We start from the raw sequence: 21,936 nt of genomic DNA, 5'->3' as shown, positions 1-21,936 counted from the left end.
TAAATTTATTTAGCCATAATAACTGAATCTAAACGGGATGGGGTAATCTACTTGGTTGACGATTAACACTAGAATCAGATTAAATATGTGGCGTTGTGATCGAAGAGTTTACAGGATACAGCCAAAATCTGGTTTTAAAACTCAAATAAAAGAGTTTGTAATAAGAATAAGATCATAGAGAGCAATTTGTCCTCTCAAAATCCTCCGACCTCTCTCTATAGTTTTTAAAAGTGAATCGTCTGTTCACCGACTCCGGCGGCTTCCATAGAGCCAGAGTCGGGTATAATCTTTGTACTTTCGGCGCATGCACAATCTTACCAGCTTAGTTTGAGGTCTGGTTTTGTTTGAATCTAGTTTTGGATAATTGATTTTGCATGTTATGTTTGAGGTATCTTTGGTCTTCTCTGGACCGATCTTCGACCCTTCCCGATTTCTCGAGAGCGGTTAAATCCGGAGTGGTTTAGATTCACTCCTTGTCTTCTACTTTCAGATCTGATCGAGATCTTCTTTCATCTTTCTCCACTTTGGTGTTTATTGTCGTCTCTCCGCCATTGCCGAATCTGGTCAAAGCTCAAGAACTTGAAGAGTTCTGTTGCGCCGGTGATTGGAGCTGTTCTTAATATGCTGGGCTATTCAATATAGGAGGTTTCACTCTTTGATGGTTTTGTCTTTATGGCTCCATCATCTTCTCTCCCAAAGATTATCTGGTTCAAACCGACATGCAATATTGTTTGAAGGATTTTGGATTCTTAATTAGATCTCTACTTGTATTATGTTAGTTTGTGTATGTTTTAGACTCTTGTTCAGCGTTTTCAAATCGTCTCCCATGTGTGGGCAAATGACTCTGGAGACTAATGTTAGTCTGTCGGCTCTGTTTACCGGGATTTCCTCCATCAATCGCCGGTCTTTGTGTAAAAGATATGATAATATAAATATCTTTTAGTGAAAAAAAAAAGAGCAATTTGTCACAAAAAAAAACATTATAGAGAGCAAGAAGGTGATAGATAGATGCGGCGACGCTGGGAGGGTTTGATACTGTTTTTGTCTTCTGCGACTTGACTCGACAACTGTTCCGTTGCATGTTTAGTCGCGTTGACATGTGTCCATGGCCTTGTCCAAACCATAAGAGCATGGTTATTGGGGGGAGTTCTTAGGTTGGGGTTTTAACAGTCAATCCAGTTGTTTCGTCGTAAACTGAAGTTGCCAAAACATCAGTTAAAAACATCGCATTCCTATAGAACGCTAGACAGATAAGAAACCTGCATCGCAAAAACTTGTATACATCACCAGTCTCATTAGTTACTCACCGTTACAAGCACACTGCCTCATAAAAATCAAAACTTTCCACCTACCCACATTCGAAAAAGGTACAAAATCGAAGTAGGAGAGAGTGGTGGCACACCTGAGAGAGATCAGAGAGGAGAATGGCGGCAGTGATGCCGCTCGAGTAAGCAGTACATGTTTTCAATACACTCCAGGCGATCCATCCCCAGCCCGGACCACTAGCCTCAGCCATGGCTTCGCTGGGATTCTTCTTCTTGCTCATCACATCCTCTTCCTCCTCGATTTCGTCTTCTTCCAGTGAAATCACCGATCTAGCGTAGTCGATGAAGGCTAGAAACGGGATCTTCAACCTGGTCGTCGATTTTGATGGGCAAGTCTCCGTTTGAATGCCCCATCAGGGAAGCTCTCAATTGCTGATTTCAAAACCCTAAATTCGCACAAGAGAGTGACTCCATTTTGGAGGAAGCACGAGAAAAGTGAGATGGAGAAGAAGAAGCAACAGCGGAGGAAGGAGAGGAGAGAGTTTAGAAGAAACGTCTCTTGTTTCCCTTAATTAAGATACGTCCCTTATGTTAGTATGTATTTTTGATTTTGTTTTAAATCAAAATTTACCTAAGAGACCCACTAAAAGCTTGGGATAATGATGCTCTAAGCTCCCGGTTCAGTCATTCAATCAAGCTCATCCAAAAATGAATATTTTAACTGAAGTCTTTATTAATATGTTTTTGTTATTCTATTATAACATGAGATTATTATATTAAAAGCTTTATAACCTAGCCATTTTGTTTACTTTAGAAAATATTTATATTTTAAAAATTTCTATTTAGTGTAAAAATATTACGTCAAACAATACAAACAAAAAATATGATGGGTCTATTCTTAAATATGATGAGTAATTAGCAATGGAACCTATGATGGGTCTTCCTTAAAGTTTCTATCGTTGATGAATTTTGACTTGGTTTTGACTAAGATCTGAGTCTGAACTTTGAATGGTATGTTTTGATTATTATTTATTATTATTGGGTTGTTCATTCAGATGAATTTGAACAACGTCAAAGTTCCGAAGGTGCCAGGTGGTGGTGCTGCATCTGCGTTGCTTAAGGTTGGGATTATTGGTGGGCTCGGTCTCTACGCTGCCACTCAGAGTCTCTACAATGTCGACGGAGGTCATCGAGCCATCATGTTCAACCGTAAGGTTAGTCAGTGTTCTCTTCTTCAATATGGGTCTTTTTGAGCTTTTCTAGTGGATGAAAGTTTCTCCCTTTTAATGTTCCCAACGAGATCTCATGTGTTAGGTTATCGGTTCTGCAATATTGTTGTTCAACTGTTCTCACTGAGCTTATGTAATACTTACTATACAATCACAAGTATGGAGTTGTTATTGCGCAGGTTTACCCTGAGGGTACACACCTTATGGTTCCTTGGTTCGAAAGACTGGTCATTTACGACGTTCGTGCACGACCTTACCTTGTTGAGAGTACATCTGGAAGCTGTGATCTCCAAATGGTAACTTTTGTCACCTTTTTTTCCTTGGATTGGAAAATGTGAATTCTTTACTTTTATGATATGTTACTGTGGTGTAATGTCAACAAACGACTTCATAAGTTTTCTTGAAATTTTCAGGTGAAGATTGGGCTGAGGGTTCCCACGCGTCCCATAGCAGATCAGTTACCTGAGATCTACCGAACCCTTGGTGAGAACTACAGCGAGAGAGTTCTGCCTTCTATAATCCACGAGACTTTGAAAGCTGTTGTTGCTCAGTACAATGCAAGCCAGCTTATCACTCAGAGAGAGGAGCATACAAGTGTCTGTCTAAATATAGGCATATGTCTTTTTCCACATTCTTAGTAAGTCAGTTATCAAATATGTTTTTTTTTTGGGCTGCTCTCAGACGGTCAGTAAGGAGATTAGAAAGATTCTGACTCAACGAGCAACAAACTTCAACATTGCGCTTGACGATGTGTCCCTCACCACCCTGACATTTGGGAAATAGTTCACCGCAACCATTGAAGCAAAGCAGGTGGCTGCTCAAGAGGCTGAGAGGGCTAAGTTTATCGTTGAGAAGGCTGAACAAGACAAGAGAAGTGCAGTTATCCGCGCCCAGGTAAAGAGAAAACTCTCTACATTCTCCAGTTTACTAAGTTCTGAGACTCTGATATGATTGTGTGACAAAAATTTCTCATGCCTTTTGTGTAGGGAGAAGCCAAGAGTGCTCAGCTCATAGGTCAAGCAATCGCAAACAACCAAGCTTTCATAACGCTCAGGAAGATTGAGGCGGCAAGAGAGATTTCTCAAACCATAGCACACTCGGCCAACAAGGTGTACCTGAGCTCTGATGATCTTTTGCTTAACCTACAGGGGATGAATTTGGAGGTGGATCCAAAGAAGTAGAAGGCTTCTTAAGTAAAACCCACATCTGGTCTGTGTGTCTTTTCAATTCCTCTTGCATCCTTTGAACAAAATATGAGACCTTTGGATTGTTATATACTTTTTAAAGTTGTTCTTGGGATCTCATTATCCCATCAAAAAAGGAAGAAGAGACTGTTTTTACTGAATGAGTCAATTGTAATAAACTTATCGTTTAGGAGAGATTAAAAAAGGTATTGAGACTTGAATTTGGAGTTAAATGGCCACATCTAGCAAGGACAATGTCATTTGGCTAACACTCTTTGTATGAAAGTCATCTTGCAGATGCAGTAGCAAGCAGTAAAACATCATTCTATTTATAACACTTTCTCTGAAGAGAAGCAAAAGTATAAGCTCAAGTCCCTTGACTTCAGCAAGCAATCATGTTTGATGCTCGTCTTCTTTGCTTTCTCCATGTTCGGTCAGAACGTGATCCGTTGTTTATTCAAATTCCTTTCGAAGAAACCAAGGGGCTCCTTACCGATTTGCCTTTCATCATCGTCGTTGTTTGTGGTGGCTTCTTCCTCACACGCCGTCATGGCTTCTCCCCTCACTAACGAATACTCTTATATCTCTAGTCAGGGAACAATAAAAGACAAACACTTTTACATCTTTATTTCCTGCTTGTTGAGGACATGTACCAAATCTTGAGCGAGTTACTAAAACTTTTTGTCCCATAAACATCAAAAGACAGAAGCAAAGCTTTTGAATCATCACCCAAGAAGCTTCTTAAACCCAGCCTTCTGTTCTGCAGATAACCTAGCTGGAAACTTGACGTTGAACTTGAGGATCAAGTTCCCTTTCTTTGTCTGATCTTTCTGAAGTGGCATCCCCTCTTTAGGCACCACCTCTCCGTACTCCGGATGGATCACGTTTGTGACTGGGATTGTAAGCGTCCGACCATCAAGAGTCGTTAGGTTTACTGTGTACCCTATTAGTGCATCAGCTAATGAAACCTTTTGTGTGACAATCAGGTCGTTTCCCTCGCGTGTGAACACCAGATGGGGTTTCTCGTTGATGATGAAGACAAGATCAGCTGGAATCACTCCCGGATGCTCGTTGCCTTTCTCAGGGAATGTGATCTTTGTGCCTTTCTTCCATCCTGGTTTCACTCCAATCGTTAGAATCTCTTCTGTTTGCATTACTTTGCTACATTTTAACAGAAGACACAAAAGAACACAGAGATTAGGTTTTGTCAAGACTACAACTAGTGCCAGCTCAAATCAAACAGGTAACTAACTGATCAATGACAGAAATGTCCATACCTTAAGATAGATACCACTCCTTATATGTGACTACTAGTAGATAAAAAATGGTGTGTGAGTTTGATTTCTTACCCGCTGACATCTACAGTCTCCCTTGAGATCTTCATCTTCTTGGTGGTTCCCTTGTAAAGATCTTCAAGGCTACAAGGTAGCTTGTTCTCGATTGGATCCACTTTCCTAGCTACAGTGTGATGATGCATCGATCCACCACCAACACTTCCTCTTTCACCAAACGAGGCGTACATATCATCACCAAACATGCGGCTAGAGAATCTCTGCCCTCCACTGGCACTAGCGCTTCCTCCTCCACCAAACGGGTTTGAAAACCCGAAAATTTCAGCGAATAAATCATCTGCACTCGTCGGGTTGAATCTGAAAGGTGAAGGTCCATCTCCTGATGAAAAGAAGGAGGCTCCACCAGCAGCAGTAGGAAGTGGCACGTTCCCTTTGAGTCCTTCCTCACCGTATTGATCATACAACGCTCTCTTTTGAGGATCACTAAGAACCTAAACAACAACTCACATAGAAGAACAATATCAGCACACATAAAGTCTGAATCAAAGTAAAGAATACTCCTGAGAATCCTAACGTTACAGACTTGCACTAATTGCAATGTATAGAGATGCCTCAAGAGGTTCTCACTAGTTTAATGTATAAAGCAACCATCTTTAACTTTATACTAAGATTCTAATGACTCAGGAACTCAAAATCTGAGAAACCCACAAGCCCAAACATCAGCAACTCGTGAAATCAGCAACCAGTGGTCGTGAAAGTCGACAAATTGCATCCTCAAATCGGGATGAAAGCAATAAAGGAATCATCTTTTAGATTGACTCATAGTGAGAAAATCACATCGTAAGCTTCAGAGACCTGTTTGAACTTGGACTCATCGTCTTTTTTGTTGGTGGGGTTCTTGTCGGGATGCCATTTCATGGCGAGTTTTCTGTGAGCTTTCTTAAGGTCATCGTCGTTGGCGCTTCTATCAACCTGTAAAGCCTTGTAGTAATCCACACCCATCTCACCACTTCCTCCTCCTTCTTCTTCCTCTCTTTTTTTTCTTTCACGTTCGATGTTTCTTACTTGTAGACAATCTACACGATCGTTGGGGATGATTGGTAAGTGCTGTAGCTTTATATTTTTTGCTGTAGAATTTAATCTGTAGATTTATTTGCTGTAGCTTTCCTTGCTTTAGATTTCTAAAGCACTAATTTTTTGCTCTGGAAATAAAGCTCTCTACAGCCATATTTTGATTTTGCAGAGATTTTTTTGTTATGAGTTTTTTTAAGGAAAGCAAAGCTTGATTGATTGACATATATAGCTGTAGACTAAATTGTGGCTGTCCAGAGCATCTACAGCCCCAACCAATCATCCCCGTTATCTCTCGACGATGACGGGCTACTGACGGTGGGAAGTTTTACCCTATTCGCTCTCTTTTCGGACCAGGCATATCGAACCCGTGACCTTTGACTCACAAAACTAACGCTTTTATAATCCCAACGTCGCCGGTTCGAAAAGCCTGGTCCAAACTTTCCTTTATTTTCATTTTCCGTTGGGAAAAAAAAATAATAATGGATACGGACCATGGCAAAGAAGTCTGGGCCAGTGATTAGCCCGATTAGTTAATGGGCTGAGCCTATAATCTTCTCTGTATATATACTCTTATTTGTTTTTTTTTTCATTTCATTTTTCAACAGTTTTCTTCTTGCCTCTCAGAAAGCGAGATACTTGCTCTCTAACGTCCACTTTCAAGAATTGCTCGATTTCATTCTCGTCTCTTTCGATTCTGATGGCTCCAGTTCCGGATCCGAATAGCGTTGGCGGTGGTGGTGCGAAGCGAGATGAAGCTACGACGAAGGTTAAGCCTCCCAAGAAGAAAGAGGAAGATCTCGTAAGTTGTATTTCGCATTCTCTTTGAGAAATTTTGCTTCGCTTGCAGAGAGAGAGAGAGTTGTTTAGTATCGAGGGTGATCAGAATGAAGATTCACGATTACATCAATGTAGCTTCGTTCCAGAGATTAGTTGATAAGCTTTTCGCTGATTTTGAAAAGATTCGTCGAAGTTTGATGACTAGATGACTCAGGATCATGTGATATTGTAGTCTGAAGAGGACTTGGAACTAAAGCAGAATCTGGAGCTCTATGTTAAGAGGGTTCAGGACCCCAATCCTGAGTCGCAGAAGGCCGCTCTTGAAAGCATGAGGTATAGTTCTTGTATCTCTTTAACTGATCCCCAAATTGATTAACTGGGAAAAACTTTCCTAGATTCGTTTTCGAAAAATCTAACCTTAGAAAGGTCTTATCTTTTTTTGTCTGTAGCCAAGAAATCCGTGCGTCAACAAGCTCCATGACGTCAGTTCCTATGCCTCTCAAGTTCCTCCGTCCTCATTATGGACCTCTTAAGGATTGTCATCTCAAAATGGAGGAGTCTGATCTCAAGGTAGTCTTCTGACATTTCAAAAAACTACCACCTCCTTTCTCTCTCTCTCTCTCTCTCTGCTGTGCATAGATTAAGGATCGAATTTCATTTATTTGCAGAAACTGTTGGCTGATATACTCTCTGTCCTGGCACTGACCATGTCTGCTGAGGGTGAAAGGGTATGCTTCCTTGCTAATTTTAGTAGAAATTTACTAGTAAAGTTTCCTTTTTTTGTTATGCCTGAAGAGATTTGTTATTTGTTGTCTTCCAGGAAAGCTTAGGATACAGGTTGACTGGATCAGGAGGTGACATCGGATCGTGGGGTCACGAGTATGTCAGGAATTTGGCCGGAGAGGTTGCAGTAGAGTATACCATACGTCAGGTTACAAATTGTTTCTCCTCAAGCAAATCAAATTTTCTATTTGGTTTCTGCAATATGGTTATATGCTTGTTCGTTCTTTTTTTTTGTTAAACCAGGTTCAGGAGTCCTCTATGATGGACTTAATGGATCTTGTGCGGCAAATAGTTGCTTTTCACATGAAGGTGATGTCCTTCTCATGCTTACTTTTCTTGGTTCGTCGGCCCCTTGTAATAAAAAAAAGGGTGCCTCTAAATTAACAAACTTTCGTTTATAGGCTTGAGACTTCCACCTCTTGTGTTTTCCTATCTGGCTACCTCTGAAGGATTCCGTTTTGTTCATTGCAGCATAATGCAGAAACTGAAGCTGTTGACCTCTTAATGGAAGTTGAGGATCTTGATCTCTTACTTGACCATGTAGGCCGCACAAATTTCAGGAGAACTTGCAACTATCTCACGAGTGCAACAAGGTAATTTAAATATGACTGGTGTTTCACACTCATTTGTGGTTTTTGATCACTCGTACTATAATTTTCTTATGTGACAAGCTCGCATAAGCTTTGCAATTGGTTACAAACACCAGACCACCACCCCCTTTGACATTGTATGTTTTTGTTTTTTTTTTCAGGTACCGTCCATGGCCGGATGACATGGTGGCTTTAGATATTGCTTACATGATCTACATGAAGTTTAAAGCATATCCAAACGCTCTGCAAATTGCACTATTGCTTGATAACATGCAGGTCTGGGTTGTAATCTTCATAAAGAACTTAATATCCTCTAAGTGATGTATTTTTACTTACATGATAAGACACTTTCCGTATTGCAGTATGTGAAGAAAGTGTTTACTTCATGCACTAATCTACTAAGAAAGAAACAGTTCTGCTACATGATTTCACGTCATGTAAGTGCTTAATGATTAACATCACTACTATACAGATTCAGTACCTGGTGATGATTCACTTTCATATGTCTCTTTTTTTTCTCTTGTTATTCCCCCATGCAGGGCATCACCTTTAACCTTGACCCGGAGATGGTTGAAGATGAGGTTGACAGATCAACGTTACAGGAAATTGTTAACAACACTAAGTTGAATGAAGGATATCTGACCCTTGCAAGGGATATTGACGTTATGGAGGCCAAGAGGCCCGAAGACATCTACAAGGTATGTCAGGTTTATTTGGTTACAGGATCTGTTTTTGTCGGTGTCTCTTATCTGTTCGATAAATTTTTTGTAGGATCACTTTCTTAGAGCTAACCCTGGCCCAGTTGCGGATTCTGCTAGACAAAACCTAGCTGCGACTTTTGTGAATGCATTTGTAAATGCTGGTTTCTGCAAGGTACGATTACAGATTCTTATTAATGACATTTTGTAAGCTCGGCTGCGCGGTTTGATAAATATGCTTATTGCAGGACAAATTAATGACAGTGCCATTAGATTCAACCAGTGGATCTGATGGAAACTGGATCTTTAAAAATAAAGACGATGGCAAGACCAGTGCATCTGCTAGTCTGGTATGCCTCTTCTTACGTGATAGATTGACTAGGAGTGTTCATATCTTGGAACTTGAAAATTGTAACACGAATTCGCTGTTTTCCAATGCCTAGGGTATGATTTCCTTGTGGAATGTGGAAGCACTTGATGAACTCGACAAATATTACACTAGCAGTGATAAACGTGTGAGAGCTGGAGCGCTACTGAGTGTTGGGATTTTGAATTGTGGCATTAAGAGTGATTTTGATCCTGTGAGTTAGATTTCTTTTTCAGTTTTTTTGGGAAACTCTCTGCACATATACTCTTCTTACTCACCTTGGACCTTTCTTTCTCAGGCATTGGCTCTTCTTGAAGAATATATTGATAACGAGGATTCATCTGTCCGAATTTGTGCTATTATGGGTATCGGGATTGCTTATGCGGGTTCCCAAAAAGATCAGGTGATGAAGATATCTACTTTACCTACAGTGCTATGCTAAATGTTTCTGTTGACGAGAGACAATAACATGCTCATCATTGTTTGGACAGATAAAAAGCAGCTTGTCTCCAATACTGAATGATATAAAGGCACCTCTCGATGTGGTTGCATTTGCCGCACTTAGTTTGGGGATGGTTTATGTTGGTTCGTGTAGTGACGAGGTTGCACAATCTATTATGTTTGCTTTGATGGATCGGAATTCGGCAGAACTGGGTGAAGCCCTCGTTCGATTCTTGCCTCTTGGTCTTGGACTTTTGTACCTTGGCAAACAGGTAGTAATTGATTCATTTCTTGTTTTGTCTACCCGAACGCTATCTCCCTCGCTTATCAGTGTCAACTTGTTCCAATATATCGAACAGGAAAGCGTAGAGGCTACCGCAGAGATTTCAAAGACCTTATGTGAGAAAATCAGAAAGTGTTGTGAAATGACCCTTCTTTCCTGTGCCTATGCTGGCACTGGGAATGTCCTTAAGGTATCTCCTCAAATGTATTGGTGGTTTAAACTATACATATTTCATTGCCTTTCTAGTGTAGTTGCTGACAATTCACTGTTCAGGTGCAAGAACTTCTGGATCAGTGTGGAGAGCATCTGGAGAAAGATAATATCCACCAGGGTCCAGCTGTGCTTGGAGTAGCGATTGTTGCTATGTCTGAAGAACTGGGTCGTGATATGGCGATCCGTTCTCTGGAGCACGTGCTACAGTATGGAGAACTAAACATTCGGCGAGCAGTGCCCTTGGCCCTTGCTCTACTATGTATATCAAACCCAAAGGTGAATCTCGATTAAAAATAATCTGATTTTACTTTTCTGCTTATAATTGTGTTGTTACTCTCTCTAATATTTTCCATAATTTCAGATGAATGTTATGGATACATTGAGCCGGCTTAGCCATGACACAGATTCAGAAGTAGCCATGGTGAGTTTCTCATTTCGCCACTCACACGGTTGAGGGTGTAATAGTTAATTTTGCATTGACTTGATTTGCATCGTTGGAGGGCTCTGATTATTCAACTGACTCCTATAGGCAGCAATTATATCCCTTGGTTTGATCGGCGCTGGAACCAATAATGCAAGGATTGCTGGCATGCTTAGAAACCTCTCCAGCTTTTATGAGAAGGATGCCAGCCTCCTCTTCTGTGTAATGTGTTACATTTTATGTTTCCCGTTTCGTGAAATAAATACAGTGTGTCTACTTATAGGCTTAGTGCTCATTGTGTTAAGTTCGCAATGCAGGTGCGTATTGCTCAAGGACTGTTGCATATGGGAAAAGGTCTCTTAACTCTCAATCCCTTCCACTCCGACCGGGTCTTGCTATCCCCGTACGTAACATTTATTTTGTGAACACTTGGCTTTGACAGCTCCACTTTGTGAATCCGAAGCATCATGGGTGTTGTGTGTATTTTTTTTTTTTTTTGTATTCAGAACCGCACTTGCTGGTATAATGACATTGCTGCATGCATGCCTTGACATGAAATCCATCATACTGGGGGAATACCATTATGTGCTCTACTTCCTCGCTTTGGCGATGCAGGTGAGTGCAGTGTGTTCTATACGAGTACCTTTCTTTTAATAAATGGATTATGCCATATTGTATCTACTAACGCGATACTGGTTTGAGTGTATAGCCAAGGATGATGCTGACGGTGGACGAGAACCTGAAGCCCATCTCGGTGCCAGTGAGGGTAGGACAAGCGGTTGACGTGGTTGGACAGGCAGGTCGACCCAGGACAATCACTGGGTTTCAAACATATGAAACACCTGTTCTACTTGCTGCTGGGGAGAGAGCCGAACTCGCAACCGACAAGTATGTTGTTCCTCTAAACCACTTTCCTAGTCGAAACAAAACTTTGTTACATATATTGGAATCTAAAAACTCCTTTTTTTGGGATTCACAGGTACATTCCATTGTCTCCCGTACTAGAAGGTTTCGTCATATTGAGAGAAAATCCAAACTACAGAGAGGAATGAATCCGAAGATTGAAGTTCCGAAGCATTTGGATACTCTCAGGAACAGCTTATATGGTTTCATGTGCATAATAGAATAGAAAATGGTTTAGTTGACAAATTCCTTTTGTTAAATCGCTTATTTCGTTCTATAGTTGATATAAAAAAAGGAATTAACCTGCTTTTCTAAATGAACTCGTTCTACATTTCTCCTCATTAGAAAAAAAAAAAAAGATAAGCTGTTGGCTTTTTGGTTTACTGCCCAGCAACTTCAGTTTGCATTGGCTCGAGGGCCGGTTAGCTTAAAAATAATTTAGGGGCCAATTTCGTTGAAGTTCAGTTAGTTCTGATGGTAAACTTGGTAATTTAGGGGCCAATTTTTTTTATAAAAATTTTTATAGGGCCAAGAAAAATTAGTTGCTTCTAACCTTATATGCACGGCTCTGAATCCAACATCAAGTTGTGACATGCAAAAGCTCTTCGTTGTTGTCTTGAGGGATTTGGCAAAAAGAATTCAATATAAAATGTTAAGAAGGTTAAGAATAATTCTTTTTTTTTTAATTCAACACGAAGAACAATATTAAGAATAATTCTTTTTGAACTCATCTTAACATTTTATGGCCTGCACGACTCACTCGTTTACAACATTTTAGTTGTATTATCTTCCATCCTAACCACAACAAAATAGTCCGGTAAAAGCAGAGTATAAAATCTTATTGAAATTAAAGCAACGCTATGTATACAAGTATACAACTGTACATGTATACATTGATGGTTTAGTTTTTCTGCTCCTGAACTCAATATATCAATTTGCTTAACAGAAAACAAACAAATAAAGAAATAAATGAATGGAATACAGTTATTGACCGTTTGTTTTGGTATGCAAATAAAACAAAAATTAAATCGCCTTCACTCGTAATAAAGGGAGCTTGAGTAACTTAATGGCCGCGACCCCTTGGACTCGGACCCGAAGCCAAACGCTGAAACCAAAAATCCACCGTCGACGTCATCTTCTCCACCCTCATCATAGTTGCGCTTCCGTCTCCCAACTTCTCCGTTAATACTCTCCCCGCCGCGGCTGGAACCACCACGTGTTCTACCACCAACAACGCCACGATCACCATGATCAAAATAGTAGGCCAACTAACCCTCCTCATTTTGTGTTGCACCGACAACAAGAAAAACAAGAGCTTCGAAATAAACAGGTAAAGATAATTATTTCCTGAGAAAGAATTATTTTTTGGTGTTTAATTAAGAAAGAAAATTAGGAGTTATGGTTATGATGGGTAAAGTAGAGGGAGTATATATACACTTGGTTACGACGACGTGGTCATGACATGACTCAGTAGTTCATCACTTAGGTCGGATTTTCCCGGCGCATCTCACGACTTGGCGTGTTGACCAAGTATTATGACTTGAACCGGTCGCTCTACAACACTTTACTATGTATGAATTTACATTTATTTTACGCGGTTACTAATCTATAAACCAGTTATCAAAGATAACATCTAACATGCATTTTTCTAAAGATATGATCATCACATACATATGCCTTTTCATTTTGTTTTAGTTTATTTTCTAATGAGACAGATACAAACTGTTTCTTTATCTTAGAAATAATTTTTTATACAATTATATCTCTTCGAATTTATCAGCAAAACGTACTATTAATTAAAGTATTTGAATGCAGATGATTTTGCACATTTATATTACAAAAGAAAATACAATTAGTTTACTTTTGTTACTTTTTTTTCTGAAAAGTCAATGTTTGAGTTTTGAAACATGCCGCGTAAGTCACGACTTGACTAATCATAGTAGTACTAGTACCGCATGGAAGAGGACCAGTTAACAGTTTCACCGAAATAACTCTCTTACCAGTTTTGGTTTGAGGGGGGTGGGACATTGAAAAAAACAGCACACTGCCGGTGTAAGTAGGTGGAACTTTAAGATTAAATTAAGTTTACAATATTGTGCGATTAGTTATAGTTAGTTTATTTAGTGAGATTTTGAATGATACAAATAAACAAAAAGAAGTGTTTGGTAGGTGGTTTTTCATGTTTAAAATACTGTAATCTCATGTGGTTTGCATGGAGTCAGTGAGTCACATAAGCATATATTTATATATATTCAAAGAGTGTTATTTTGAATTTAACTTTTTTTATAAAATGTGTGCATCTAAGACTGTTGAAAAAAGAAAGCTTGATATTTTAAAACGTGAGAGTTTGACTTGTCCAAGCGACTTTCCTTGTGTTGTGCTACTACTGCTACCAAATGTTGATCAACTATGCAATCAACACCAAACTAGTAAAAGTCGGACGACGCAAAGATTTTTTCAAAGCTCATTCGTATCTTATTTTTATTTTTGTATAACAATTAAAAAATTGAACTTCTTGCCGGAAAATTAAAACATACTAAAATTGAACACATCAGTTCTTGACCTTATATTTTAAAATAAATAAACTCATGAAATGAGTTATTTTTTACATTGAAAATAGTTAAAACTTAACAATTCTTGTTAGAAAAATATGTAACTGTAAATATTATACAGTAAAACATCTGTAAATTAATAAAGTTAAAATAATCTCATTTGATAGAATGATACTACTAAAATAATAATATATAATTCAAATATTTTATTAATTGAGATATTATTTTAACAAATATTAATGGGTAAATCTCCAAAATAGCACATTTCTAAGTTTATATCACAAAAATAGCACTCAAAAACTAAAATGACCAAAATAGCACCTTTCTAAATTTATCTTTTGAAAATTTTAATTTTTTTATTTTTCAAAATTTGAAATCTTATCCCCAAAACCTCATTTCTCAACTCTAAACCCTAAATCCTAAACTCTAAACTCTAAACCCTAAACCCTAAACTCTAAAATTTAAACCCTAAACTCTAAACTCTAAATCCTAAACCCTAAATCCTAAACCCCACCCTTTAACTCTAAATCCTAAGTTTGTGACTTTTGATAAAACATTAAGTGCTATTTTTGTGACTTTTGACCTTGAGTGCGAGTTTGGGAACAAAAACTGATATTTTTTTTTTTTTTCTCAATATCAATTTTAGAATTTATACTATATCATGTATACGGACCATTTATTAAACCTTATGTTGGGCCCATTTAAAATTCGGAAATCTATTTGTTATGGGCCCATATCGTCATCATTTCCTACAACCAATTCAATTCAGGGTTTATCTGTGTGCGACCTCATCTTTGACTAGGGCTGGGCATAGAGTCCGTAACCGAAATCCGAACCGAATCCGAACCGAAAAACCGATCCGTACCCGATCTGAAATGTAAAAAATACCTCAATGGATCTTGTAGGGTGTTACAAAACATATCCGAACCCGAAGTGTTATTAACCGAACCCAAACGGATAACCCGAAAACCCGAAAAACCTGAAACCCGAAAAAATATCCGAATAAACCGATCTGAATGTCCAAATTAATATACAATATAAATATTTGAAACATAAATATGTACTTCAAATATTCAATTTCATATTTATTTGGATATGATATCTAGCAATAAATATTTAAAATTTAAATAAATACCTTAAATTCATTATATACAAAGAAGTATATATTTCTTATGTTTTACTTTTAAATTTTAGATTTTACTTTGGATATATCCGAACCGATCCGAAACCGAAGTGTTATATCCGAATCCGATCCGTATTTGTAAATTTAGTAGAATGAGACCTAGGAGGTGTTACAAAATAGAACCGAAATCCGAAAAACCCGATCCGAACCCGAACGGGTACCCGAACGCCCATGCCTATCTTTGACTATGTTCTTTAGATATTTGCAAGGCCCAAACTTGGGCATCCAGGTCCTTGGCTCGGGTTTGGATCGTCAGGTCCGGATCTTTTGAGTCCTAAAAATTTGGACCCATATAGGTATTTATAATTTTCCGGGTTGGTTACGGGTCAGGTCTTGTCGGGTCCGAGTTGGTTCGAGTCTATTATTTCAATACCCGTAAAATACTTGTAATTTTCGGGTTTGGATCGGTTCGGGTACTTAGGACCAAAAAGGAACCAAAATACATGAACTGGACCCGAAAATTTACCCAAAATCAGACCCAAAAAACCAAAAGATACCCGAATACCCGAATTATATTTTTTGAAAATCCAAAATTTTACCCGAAATCTGAAATTATACCCAAAAATCAGACCCGAAACTTAAAAAAAAATATCTGAAATATCAAAAATATATCCAATTACCCAAATATACCTAATATATACAATAAGTTTCGGGTATTTCGGATACCCGATCGGATCTCGGGTAGGACCTAGACCCAAACTGAGACACGCGAATCTAAATAAAAGAAACCCAACAGGTACTTTAGCATGGACCCGGACCCGAACCTGTATTTTCGGGTCGGTTCCGGTTCGAGTCATCGGGTCCAGGTAAAATGCCCAAGCCTAGCCCAAACTATCTCAACAAACTATCTCAGAGGAATCTTCGCAACTATCACCCACCAAGACTTGTTTTCTCAGTTTTGAATTTTGATAATGATATGATCTATGGAGAAGGAACCAAAGACACTATGAATCTATATGGTGTTTACTTGATTGATACATGTTGTTCAGTAATAGCTTAAACACATTGGGTTGTGTAGAAATCTAAGCAAGCTATATCCTTTCAACTAAAAAACTTATGATACATCTGTGAGAATCTTCCCATACAATGGAGGGGAAAAGTAATAAGATTAAAAGGAGCAATTGCATTAATACTCATGTCTCATGTTTTAGGGTAAAAGGAAATCCTACAAGAACCACTCACAAATCTTCATCATCTAAATCAAAGACATTCACCAGTCCACACTAAAAAGATCACCGATCGTTAACGTTAATCAGCTCGTATTCAACCAGAGACAGATTGTTATCCTCTTTGACTGTGAAAGACGCTGGCTCCGTTGCTTCGATGCGTCCCCATTTATCAACCCCTAGCCTCATTGTACCCTTGTACATGTCTATCCTCGAATTGCGCAGTATCACCGTCTCCCCTGGTTTCATAAGATCAACTACACACACACCAAACAAAACAAATCAATCCAACTACTAGGCCAAAGTGATTGCAATACTGTGTCGAACACTTATAGCTTAACAACTGACCAAACAAGTTTCACCACTACCAATGGCAAGATCAAGTATACAATATATAAATTTCAAGTCCACTAAATTGCACAAAGACATTATTGTATAAGCAGATTTTCACCGTAATTCCATTTCCATTTTCAGACAAGATAGCTTTTTGTAACCAGAACATGACATAGACACAGTTTATTTGTCTGGTAACAGAAACAGTTGGAGATATAAACGACAGAACAAACAAAGGATCAGACTTTATCAATACAACGACACTAAACCAATCACTAGACCAAAGGGATTGCAATACTAAGTTTTGGAATCATGTAGAACAACTAAACAAGCAAGTTTCACCACAACCAACGGCACGATTATATAAACTTCAAGCCCACTAAATTGCACAAAGACATCATTGAATAACCAGTAATTCCATTTCCATTTTCAGACACGATAGCTTTTTGTAACATGTTCCAGAACATGACATAAACACATCACCAGTTCATTGTCTGAATACAAATTGTCGGAGATAAAAACGAGAACATACATACAAAGGATCAAACTTTAACAACATGACTGATACCATTTCTAGCAAAACAAAGAGAGTGAGTAAGTAACCTTGGTCGTTACGAGCAGTGAAGAGAATACATCCGGTTTCATCTCCAATAAGACACTCAGCGATTCGACTGGGCTGAGACGGACGACCCATAGAAGCACCCGGACGAGTCTTCCGGGTAACCGGAACCACCGGATTGGCGTCAACGACCTTAACAGTCAAAGTGTGACCAGTCGTTCCAGGCTTTAGCTGTTCCACTTTCACAAACACTGGTTTTCTCTTCGCCGTCGTCGTTCCCGTCGCAGCCGATGCGCTCCCTGTGGTCGCCATCGCTCTCTAAAGGTCCACAGATTCACTAACCCTAATGGTGGAATTTAGGGTTTATAAAGGAAGACCATTGATGCTTCACTCTCTCGCAAGACGGACGAGAGTGTTTAATCACCTGCTTTACGGTATAGTGAGACTGCCACATGTCGCTTTCTCGTTTGATGTTTATCTATCACATTTTCGGTACATATTGTTGGACACAATATTAGTCAGTACATTAATGGACCCCGATCAAAGACATGGGTCGTAAGGAACTGAAGTTCATAGTGAACAAACGAACTCAAGATGAAGCCATCGAAGTCTCGGAGATCGCGGAACAAGAGACGGATATCGCGGAGCAGTTACAAAAGTCACGAGGTCGACTCACTATAAAGGAGGAAGAATGAGAATGAAGAGAGACACGTTGAAAACCCTAGAGAGAGCTACACACATACATCGACCTTATTTCCATCCCGATCTTAGATTCATTCTTTACCGATCTCATTTGTATCATTCGATCAAGTTCAACTCATTGTATTCGATCTTATTCATCAATAAAGTCCATTTTTACCTACCGGAAACTGTTTACATCGTTGTGTTCTATAGATATCGTTCCCTATATCATTTGTCTTCCCTAGATCAAACTCCCGATCACTATCAAATACTTAGTGTAGATTTTAGGTTCTACATTTTGGCGCCGACTGTGGGGAAGATAAACGAAAAACATCTTTGCTAAGAAACCGATCTAAGTTTCCTAAGCGCGACTATGGATCCCAACCAAACCGTCGGAACCACACCCTCAAGAGTCAACGACATAGATCCTATCGGATCCGACTCGGGGACCGAAGCGACACCAACTGGGTTAACGGGAGCCAATGATGCGACTGGAACAACCCAGACGCAACGAATCCCTCCGATCGGGACTTCAAGTCAAGATCAATCTCTTCTGATCAATCAGACATCGATCCCAGAACGAGTCGGAGCTCGAGTCTGGAACCGTCCCGGGGACAGACAATCCGCCGATGACCCGACCCGATCTCAATCCAGACCAATTTTGCCGACCCCTCTAGCACAAACTCGAGAAGAAATGACCAAACTTCGAGGAATGCTCTCGTCTCTAATCGACGAAATTCGTAACCAAAGGATCGCCAATCAAACCATCGCTAATCGACTAGACCAGGCTGAGAGGGAACTCGCAGAGCATCGAGCTGCAAACGCTCGAGAAAGAAATCGAATGCCCCTTGATCCGTTACGAGGGACGTCGAACCCCCAATATGCTGGTCTATTCGGTACTCCGGAGATCCCAAGCGCTCGTTCCGGACGCTACATGGGAGAAAACTCACAACGACCCCCGCCGCAGGGCATGACCCACCGAAGCTTAAGCTATAGCAGATTGGACGAAATCGACACTGGGCTGCAACGTCCATGAAGTACTCCGATCCAATTCCAGAATGGATCAACAGAAAGGCAGGGGGAACCAAGAACACAGACCCCGCCGTCAAACAATTTGATCCCCGAAAATCGAACTCCATCCGCCACGAGGACCTCCCATCATGCAGGATTTGACAACCTAACAGAACAAGCTCGGAGGCATGACCTTCGCACCCCGTCAATATCGACCTCCAACGGGAAGGCCTTGCGATCCCGGGTGAAACCAGAGCATTCCAGAATTATATCGAGAGGAACAACGCCGAGCTAAAAAGGATACATGCCATCGTACATATGGCAACGAGCTATGCCCCAGATATCGACATGGTCATCGAGGAAACAAGAAGGACTCCGTTTACAAACAAAATCGCCAGCGTGAGGCTGCATCATATTGGGAAGTTCAAATTCCCCGAATACACAGGAAACAAGGACCCGAAGGCCCACGTACGAGCCTTCCGCCTAGCAATATCAAGAACACACCTCACCGACGACGAAAAAGAGGCCGGTTACTGCTGCTTCTTCGCCGAGAACCTCACGGGAGCCGCCTTGGAATGGTTCGCTGGACTAGAAGAAAACTCGATTGACAACTTCACCCAGTTAGTATCTATGTTCCTCAAACAGTACTCAGTCTTCATAGAAACAAGGGTTACCGAGGCAGATCTTTGGAATCTCAAGCAAGCACCTTTCGAGCCGTTGAGAGCGTACATAAACAAGTTCCGAGAAATCAAGGCCAAGATGTTGCATCCAAACGAGGTCGTCGCCCTAGCAGCATTGAAGAATGGTGTCTGGTTCTCATCCAAATTCAGGGAAGAACTAGCAGTACGAGCACCTATCTCGTTGGATGACGCCCTACATCGAGCCTCTTACTTTGCCACCCACGAAGAGGAGGTCTCAGCCTTAAAAGAACAGTATAGCGCGAACAAGAATAATGCGACTAAAAAGCCTACTGCTCCTAAGGAGCCAGCGACCAAAGGAAAGCATTCTTATGCAATAAACAACTCACCGCAAAAATCTTAGATATACGACCTCAGCAAATATTGCGCCTTCCATGACCGCAAAGACCATTCGATCGAAGAATATCGAGCCGCGCTTCGCAGTCAGAACGAAAATAAGAAAACCATTGAAGAAGCCGGAGAGGAAGAAAAAGATTCAGTGACTCCAAAATCCAACCGAAAGGCCAAAGTCTCGACAAACAAAAGAGGCAGGGAGACCGAGCAGGAATCACCGAACTATCCACCCCCAGCTCCGAAGAAAAAAGTCGACATGATTTCGTGGGGGCCAAACAACAACGCAACCGACGAAATCAAGAGCCAGACCGAAGGGAAATTACACTTCGAGATCACGGTAGTGATCCGCACATTGGAAAACCCCGATGAAGCTACTCTTCATCCCAGTATCACTCATTACAACCCAAACCTAAAAGTCCCCTTGCGGAAAAATCCCCAACTTCAAGCAAAAGAATAAAATGACCAAAATTCGCGAGCTACTGGAAAAACCGATTGCCCTACAGATTCAGAAAAAAGACAGAATGCAGACCATTAATCACAATCTGTCTGGGGGGCAGAGACACTACCGACCAGCACTGACTAAGAGATGGAATTTCCCGGCCCACGACAAAGGCAAAAAAAACGAATCGACTTCATTTACGGAGGCTCCAAGTTCTGCAACTCGGTCAACTCAATCAAAGCGTACCAACGGAGAGCTGAAAACAACGTAGCAGTGAGAGAGCCCCTATCAGGCTCCGACTACGAAATCACCTTCGACGAAAATTAGACCGCAGATCTCGAAAAACCACACGATGACGCCCTCGTAATATAACTCGACGTCGGCGGTTGCGAACTATCCCGAGTAATGAACGACACCGGAAGCTCGGCTGATGTCCTCTTCTACAACGCGTTCAAAATAATGGGATTCACCAAAGCACTCCTAAAGCAAGAGCGAACTCCCCTCATCGGGTTCGCAGGAGAAACCACCTACTCCCTCGGATCGATCGAGCTCACGGTAACCGCTGGAGAAATCAGGAAAATCGTAGAATTCATCGTGATAGACTGTCCAGCCCCGTTCAACGCAATCCCTGGGAGGCCTTGGCTATATAGCAAGAGGGCAGTTTCCTCAACATATCATCAATGCCTGAAATTTCCAACCCCAAAGGAGTTGAGACTACCAGAGGAAGCCAGAAGAGCTCCAGGATATGCTACCTAGCAAGCTTCAAGGACATCGAGCAACACTCCTAAATCAAGCAGCCAAAACCAACAACAGACGTACCCATGTACACGAACCATCAAACAACAGACCCACTCCCTGGGGAAATAATCGAACTACATTATGATTTGATCCCTCAACGAGGGTACGTAGGCAACTCACGACACGAGTCTAGTCACCCTCCAACTTCAAAGCTCAAAGTAAGAATATCACAACACCCGAGGGACAATGGCATGACAATATTAAGTTGCTTTCCTTTTTAAATCTGTAACAAACCAGAATCCGTCACCTTAATAAATACAGTTCTTAGACATTGTAGTTCGATCATATCGGATCTCCTATCGTAAAACTACGACAGTTGACCAAAAACCGGGACCCTGATCAAGTCCTCGGTTGCGGCCAACTCCGCCAATGAGGGCGACGAAAATAGCTAACAAAATCCTTTGTTACATCAAAACCGTCGATAAAAGTATCTACAACAAATCGACTCACGGCCCCAAAAGATCGGCCTCGCATAAATATAAAAAAAAAACAACAAATAAACCGGGACTCACGACCCCTTCTTTATTAAATAATAATAATAATAAAGCAACAAAAGCAAAAGGGAAAAACAAAAACAAAAAATCCCAAAAGCTACTCTTCGATGCCGAATTCACCATCCTCGAACTGACCACCCGAGCACTTCGTCACATCGTCCGCCACAGA

The 21,936-nt window shown here is 40.5% G+C and overlaps 5 protein-coding genes and 1 pseudogene across 9 annotated transcripts; 3 read left to right on the top strand and 3 right to left on the bottom strand.

Moving 5' to 3' along the window:
• Nucleotides 1–2,320: 2,320 nt before the first annotated feature.
• Nucleotides 2,321–3,675, top strand: LOC106311198 (annotated as a pseudogene).
• Nucleotides 3,676–4,403: 728 nt separating this feature from the next.
• Nucleotides 4,404–5,972, bottom strand: LOC106311076 (dnaJ homolog subfamily B member 1-like). Of its 5 annotated transcripts, none has more exons than XM_013748305.1 (4): nucleotides 5,808–5,972; nucleotides 5,185–5,461; nucleotides 5,028–5,136; nucleotides 4,404–4,839 (listed from the first exon to the last, which is right to left on the bottom strand). In XM_013748305.1, the coding sequence occupies exons 1-4, from the start codon at nucleotides 5,970–5,972 to the stop codon at nucleotides 4,404–4,406; spliced, it is 987 nt and encodes a 328-aa protein (XP_013603759.1). The 5 variants fall into 5 exon arrangements, with proteins under 5 accessions (XP_013603759.1, XP_013603760.1, XP_013603761.1 ...); XM_013748306.1 differs by having other exon boundaries at nucleotides 5,028–5,175; nucleotides 5,242–5,461; XM_013748307.1 differs by having other exon boundaries at nucleotides 5,028–5,175; nucleotides 5,254–5,461.
• Nucleotides 5,973–6,662: 690 nt separating this feature from the next.
• Nucleotides 6,663–11,778, top strand: LOC106308265 (26S proteasome non-ATPase regulatory subunit 2 homolog B-like). The gene is made up of 23 exons (XM_013745413.1): nucleotides 6,663–6,843; nucleotides 7,054–7,154; nucleotides 7,271–7,391; nucleotides 7,490–7,549; nucleotides 7,642–7,752; nucleotides 7,848–7,913; nucleotides 8,076–8,197; nucleotides 8,356–8,470; nucleotides 8,557–8,631; nucleotides 8,734–8,892; nucleotides 8,966–9,067; nucleotides 9,141–9,242; nucleotides 9,336–9,473; nucleotides 9,558–9,662; nucleotides 9,751–9,972; nucleotides 10,060–10,173; nucleotides 10,257–10,472; nucleotides 10,558–10,617; nucleotides 10,726–10,839; nucleotides 10,935–11,020; nucleotides 11,124–11,232; nucleotides 11,327–11,505; nucleotides 11,597–11,778. Exons 1-23 carry the CDS (start codon nucleotides 6,742–6,744, stop codon nucleotides 11,667–11,669), a joined length of 2,652 nt encoding a protein of 883 aa, XP_013600867.1. The 5' UTR covers nucleotides 6,663–6,741; the 3' UTR covers nucleotides 11,670–11,778.
• A 578-nt stretch (nucleotides 11,779–12,356) lies between these two features.
• Nucleotides 12,357–12,907, bottom strand: LOC106311090. The gene has a single exon (XM_013748324.1). It carries the CDS (start codon nucleotides 12,800–12,802, stop codon nucleotides 12,584–12,586), a length of 219 nt encoding a protein of 72 aa, XP_013603778.1. The 5' UTR covers nucleotides 12,803–12,907; the 3' UTR covers nucleotides 12,357–12,583.
• Nucleotides 12,908–16,281: 3,374 nt separating this feature from the next.
• Nucleotides 16,282–17,757, bottom strand: LOC106309647 (uncharacterized protein At4g28440). The gene is made up of 2 exons (XM_013746722.1): nucleotides 17,358–17,757; nucleotides 16,282–16,678 (listed from the first exon to the last, which is right to left on the bottom strand). The coding sequence occupies exons 1-2, from the start codon at nucleotides 17,623–17,625 to the stop codon at nucleotides 16,488–16,490; spliced, it is 459 nt and encodes a 152-aa protein (XP_013602176.1). The 5' UTR covers nucleotides 17,626–17,757; the 3' UTR covers nucleotides 16,282–16,487.
• Nucleotides 17,758–19,323: 1,566 nt separating this feature from the next.
• LOC106308819 lies at nucleotides 19,324–20,046 on the top strand. Its single transcript, XM_013745937.1, has one exon. It carries the CDS (start codon nucleotides 19,324–19,326, stop codon nucleotides 20,044–20,046), a length of 723 nt encoding a protein of 240 aa, XP_013601391.1.
• Nucleotides 20,047–21,936: the final 1,890 nt, after the last annotated feature.

Source organism: Brassica oleracea, chromosome C8 (assembly GCF_000695525.1).
Source record: "Brassica oleracea var. oleracea cultivar TO1000 chromosome C8, BOL, whole genome shotgun sequence".
NCBI lineage: Eukaryota > Viridiplantae > Streptophyta > Magnoliopsida > Brassicales > Brassicaceae > Brassica > Brassica oleracea.
The sequence above is the reverse complement of the archived record's forward strand: the minus strand, read 5'-3'. Positions and strand labels throughout refer to the sequence as shown.

Coding starts and splice junctions, on each gene's coding strand:
- LOC106309647 (XM_013746722.1), bottom strand. CDS start 17,625: ATGGCGACCACAGGGAGCGCATCGGCTGCGACGGGAACGACGACGGCG. Junction 16,679..17,357: donor CACTGCTCGTAACGACCAAG/GTTACTTACTCA, acceptor GTGTGTGTGTAG/TTGATCTTATGAAACCAGGG.
- LOC106311076 (XM_013748304.1), bottom strand. CDS start 5,972: ATGGGTGTGGATTACTACAAGGCTTTACAGGTTGATAGAAGCGCCAAC. Junction 5,462..5,807: donor AGGTCTCTGAAGCTTACGAT/GTGATTTTCTCA, acceptor GTTGTTGTTTAG/GTTCTTAGTGATCCTCAAAA. Junction 4,840..5,027: donor GAGACTGTAGATGTCAGCGG/GTAAGAAATCAA, acceptor GTTAAAATGTAG/CAAAGTAATGCAAACAGAAG.
- LOC106308265 (XM_013745413.1), top strand. CDS start 6,742: ATGGCTCCAGTTCCGGATCCGAATAGCGTTGGCGGTGGTGGTGCGAAG. Junction 6,844..7,053: donor AGAAGAAAGAGGAAGATCTC/GTAAGTTGTATT, acceptor GTGATATTGTAG/TCTGAAGAGGACTTGGAACT. Junction 9,973..10,059: donor TTTTGTACCTTGGCAAACAG/GTAGTAATTGAT, acceptor TATATCGAACAG/GAAAGCGTAGAGGCTACCGC.
- LOC106311090 (XM_013748324.1), bottom strand. CDS start 12,802: ATGAGGAGGGTTAGTTGGCCTACTATTTTGATCATGGTGATCGTGGCG.
- LOC106308819 (XM_013745937.1), top strand. CDS start 19,324: ATGGCAACGAGCTATGCCCCAGATATCGACATGGTCATCGAGGAAACA.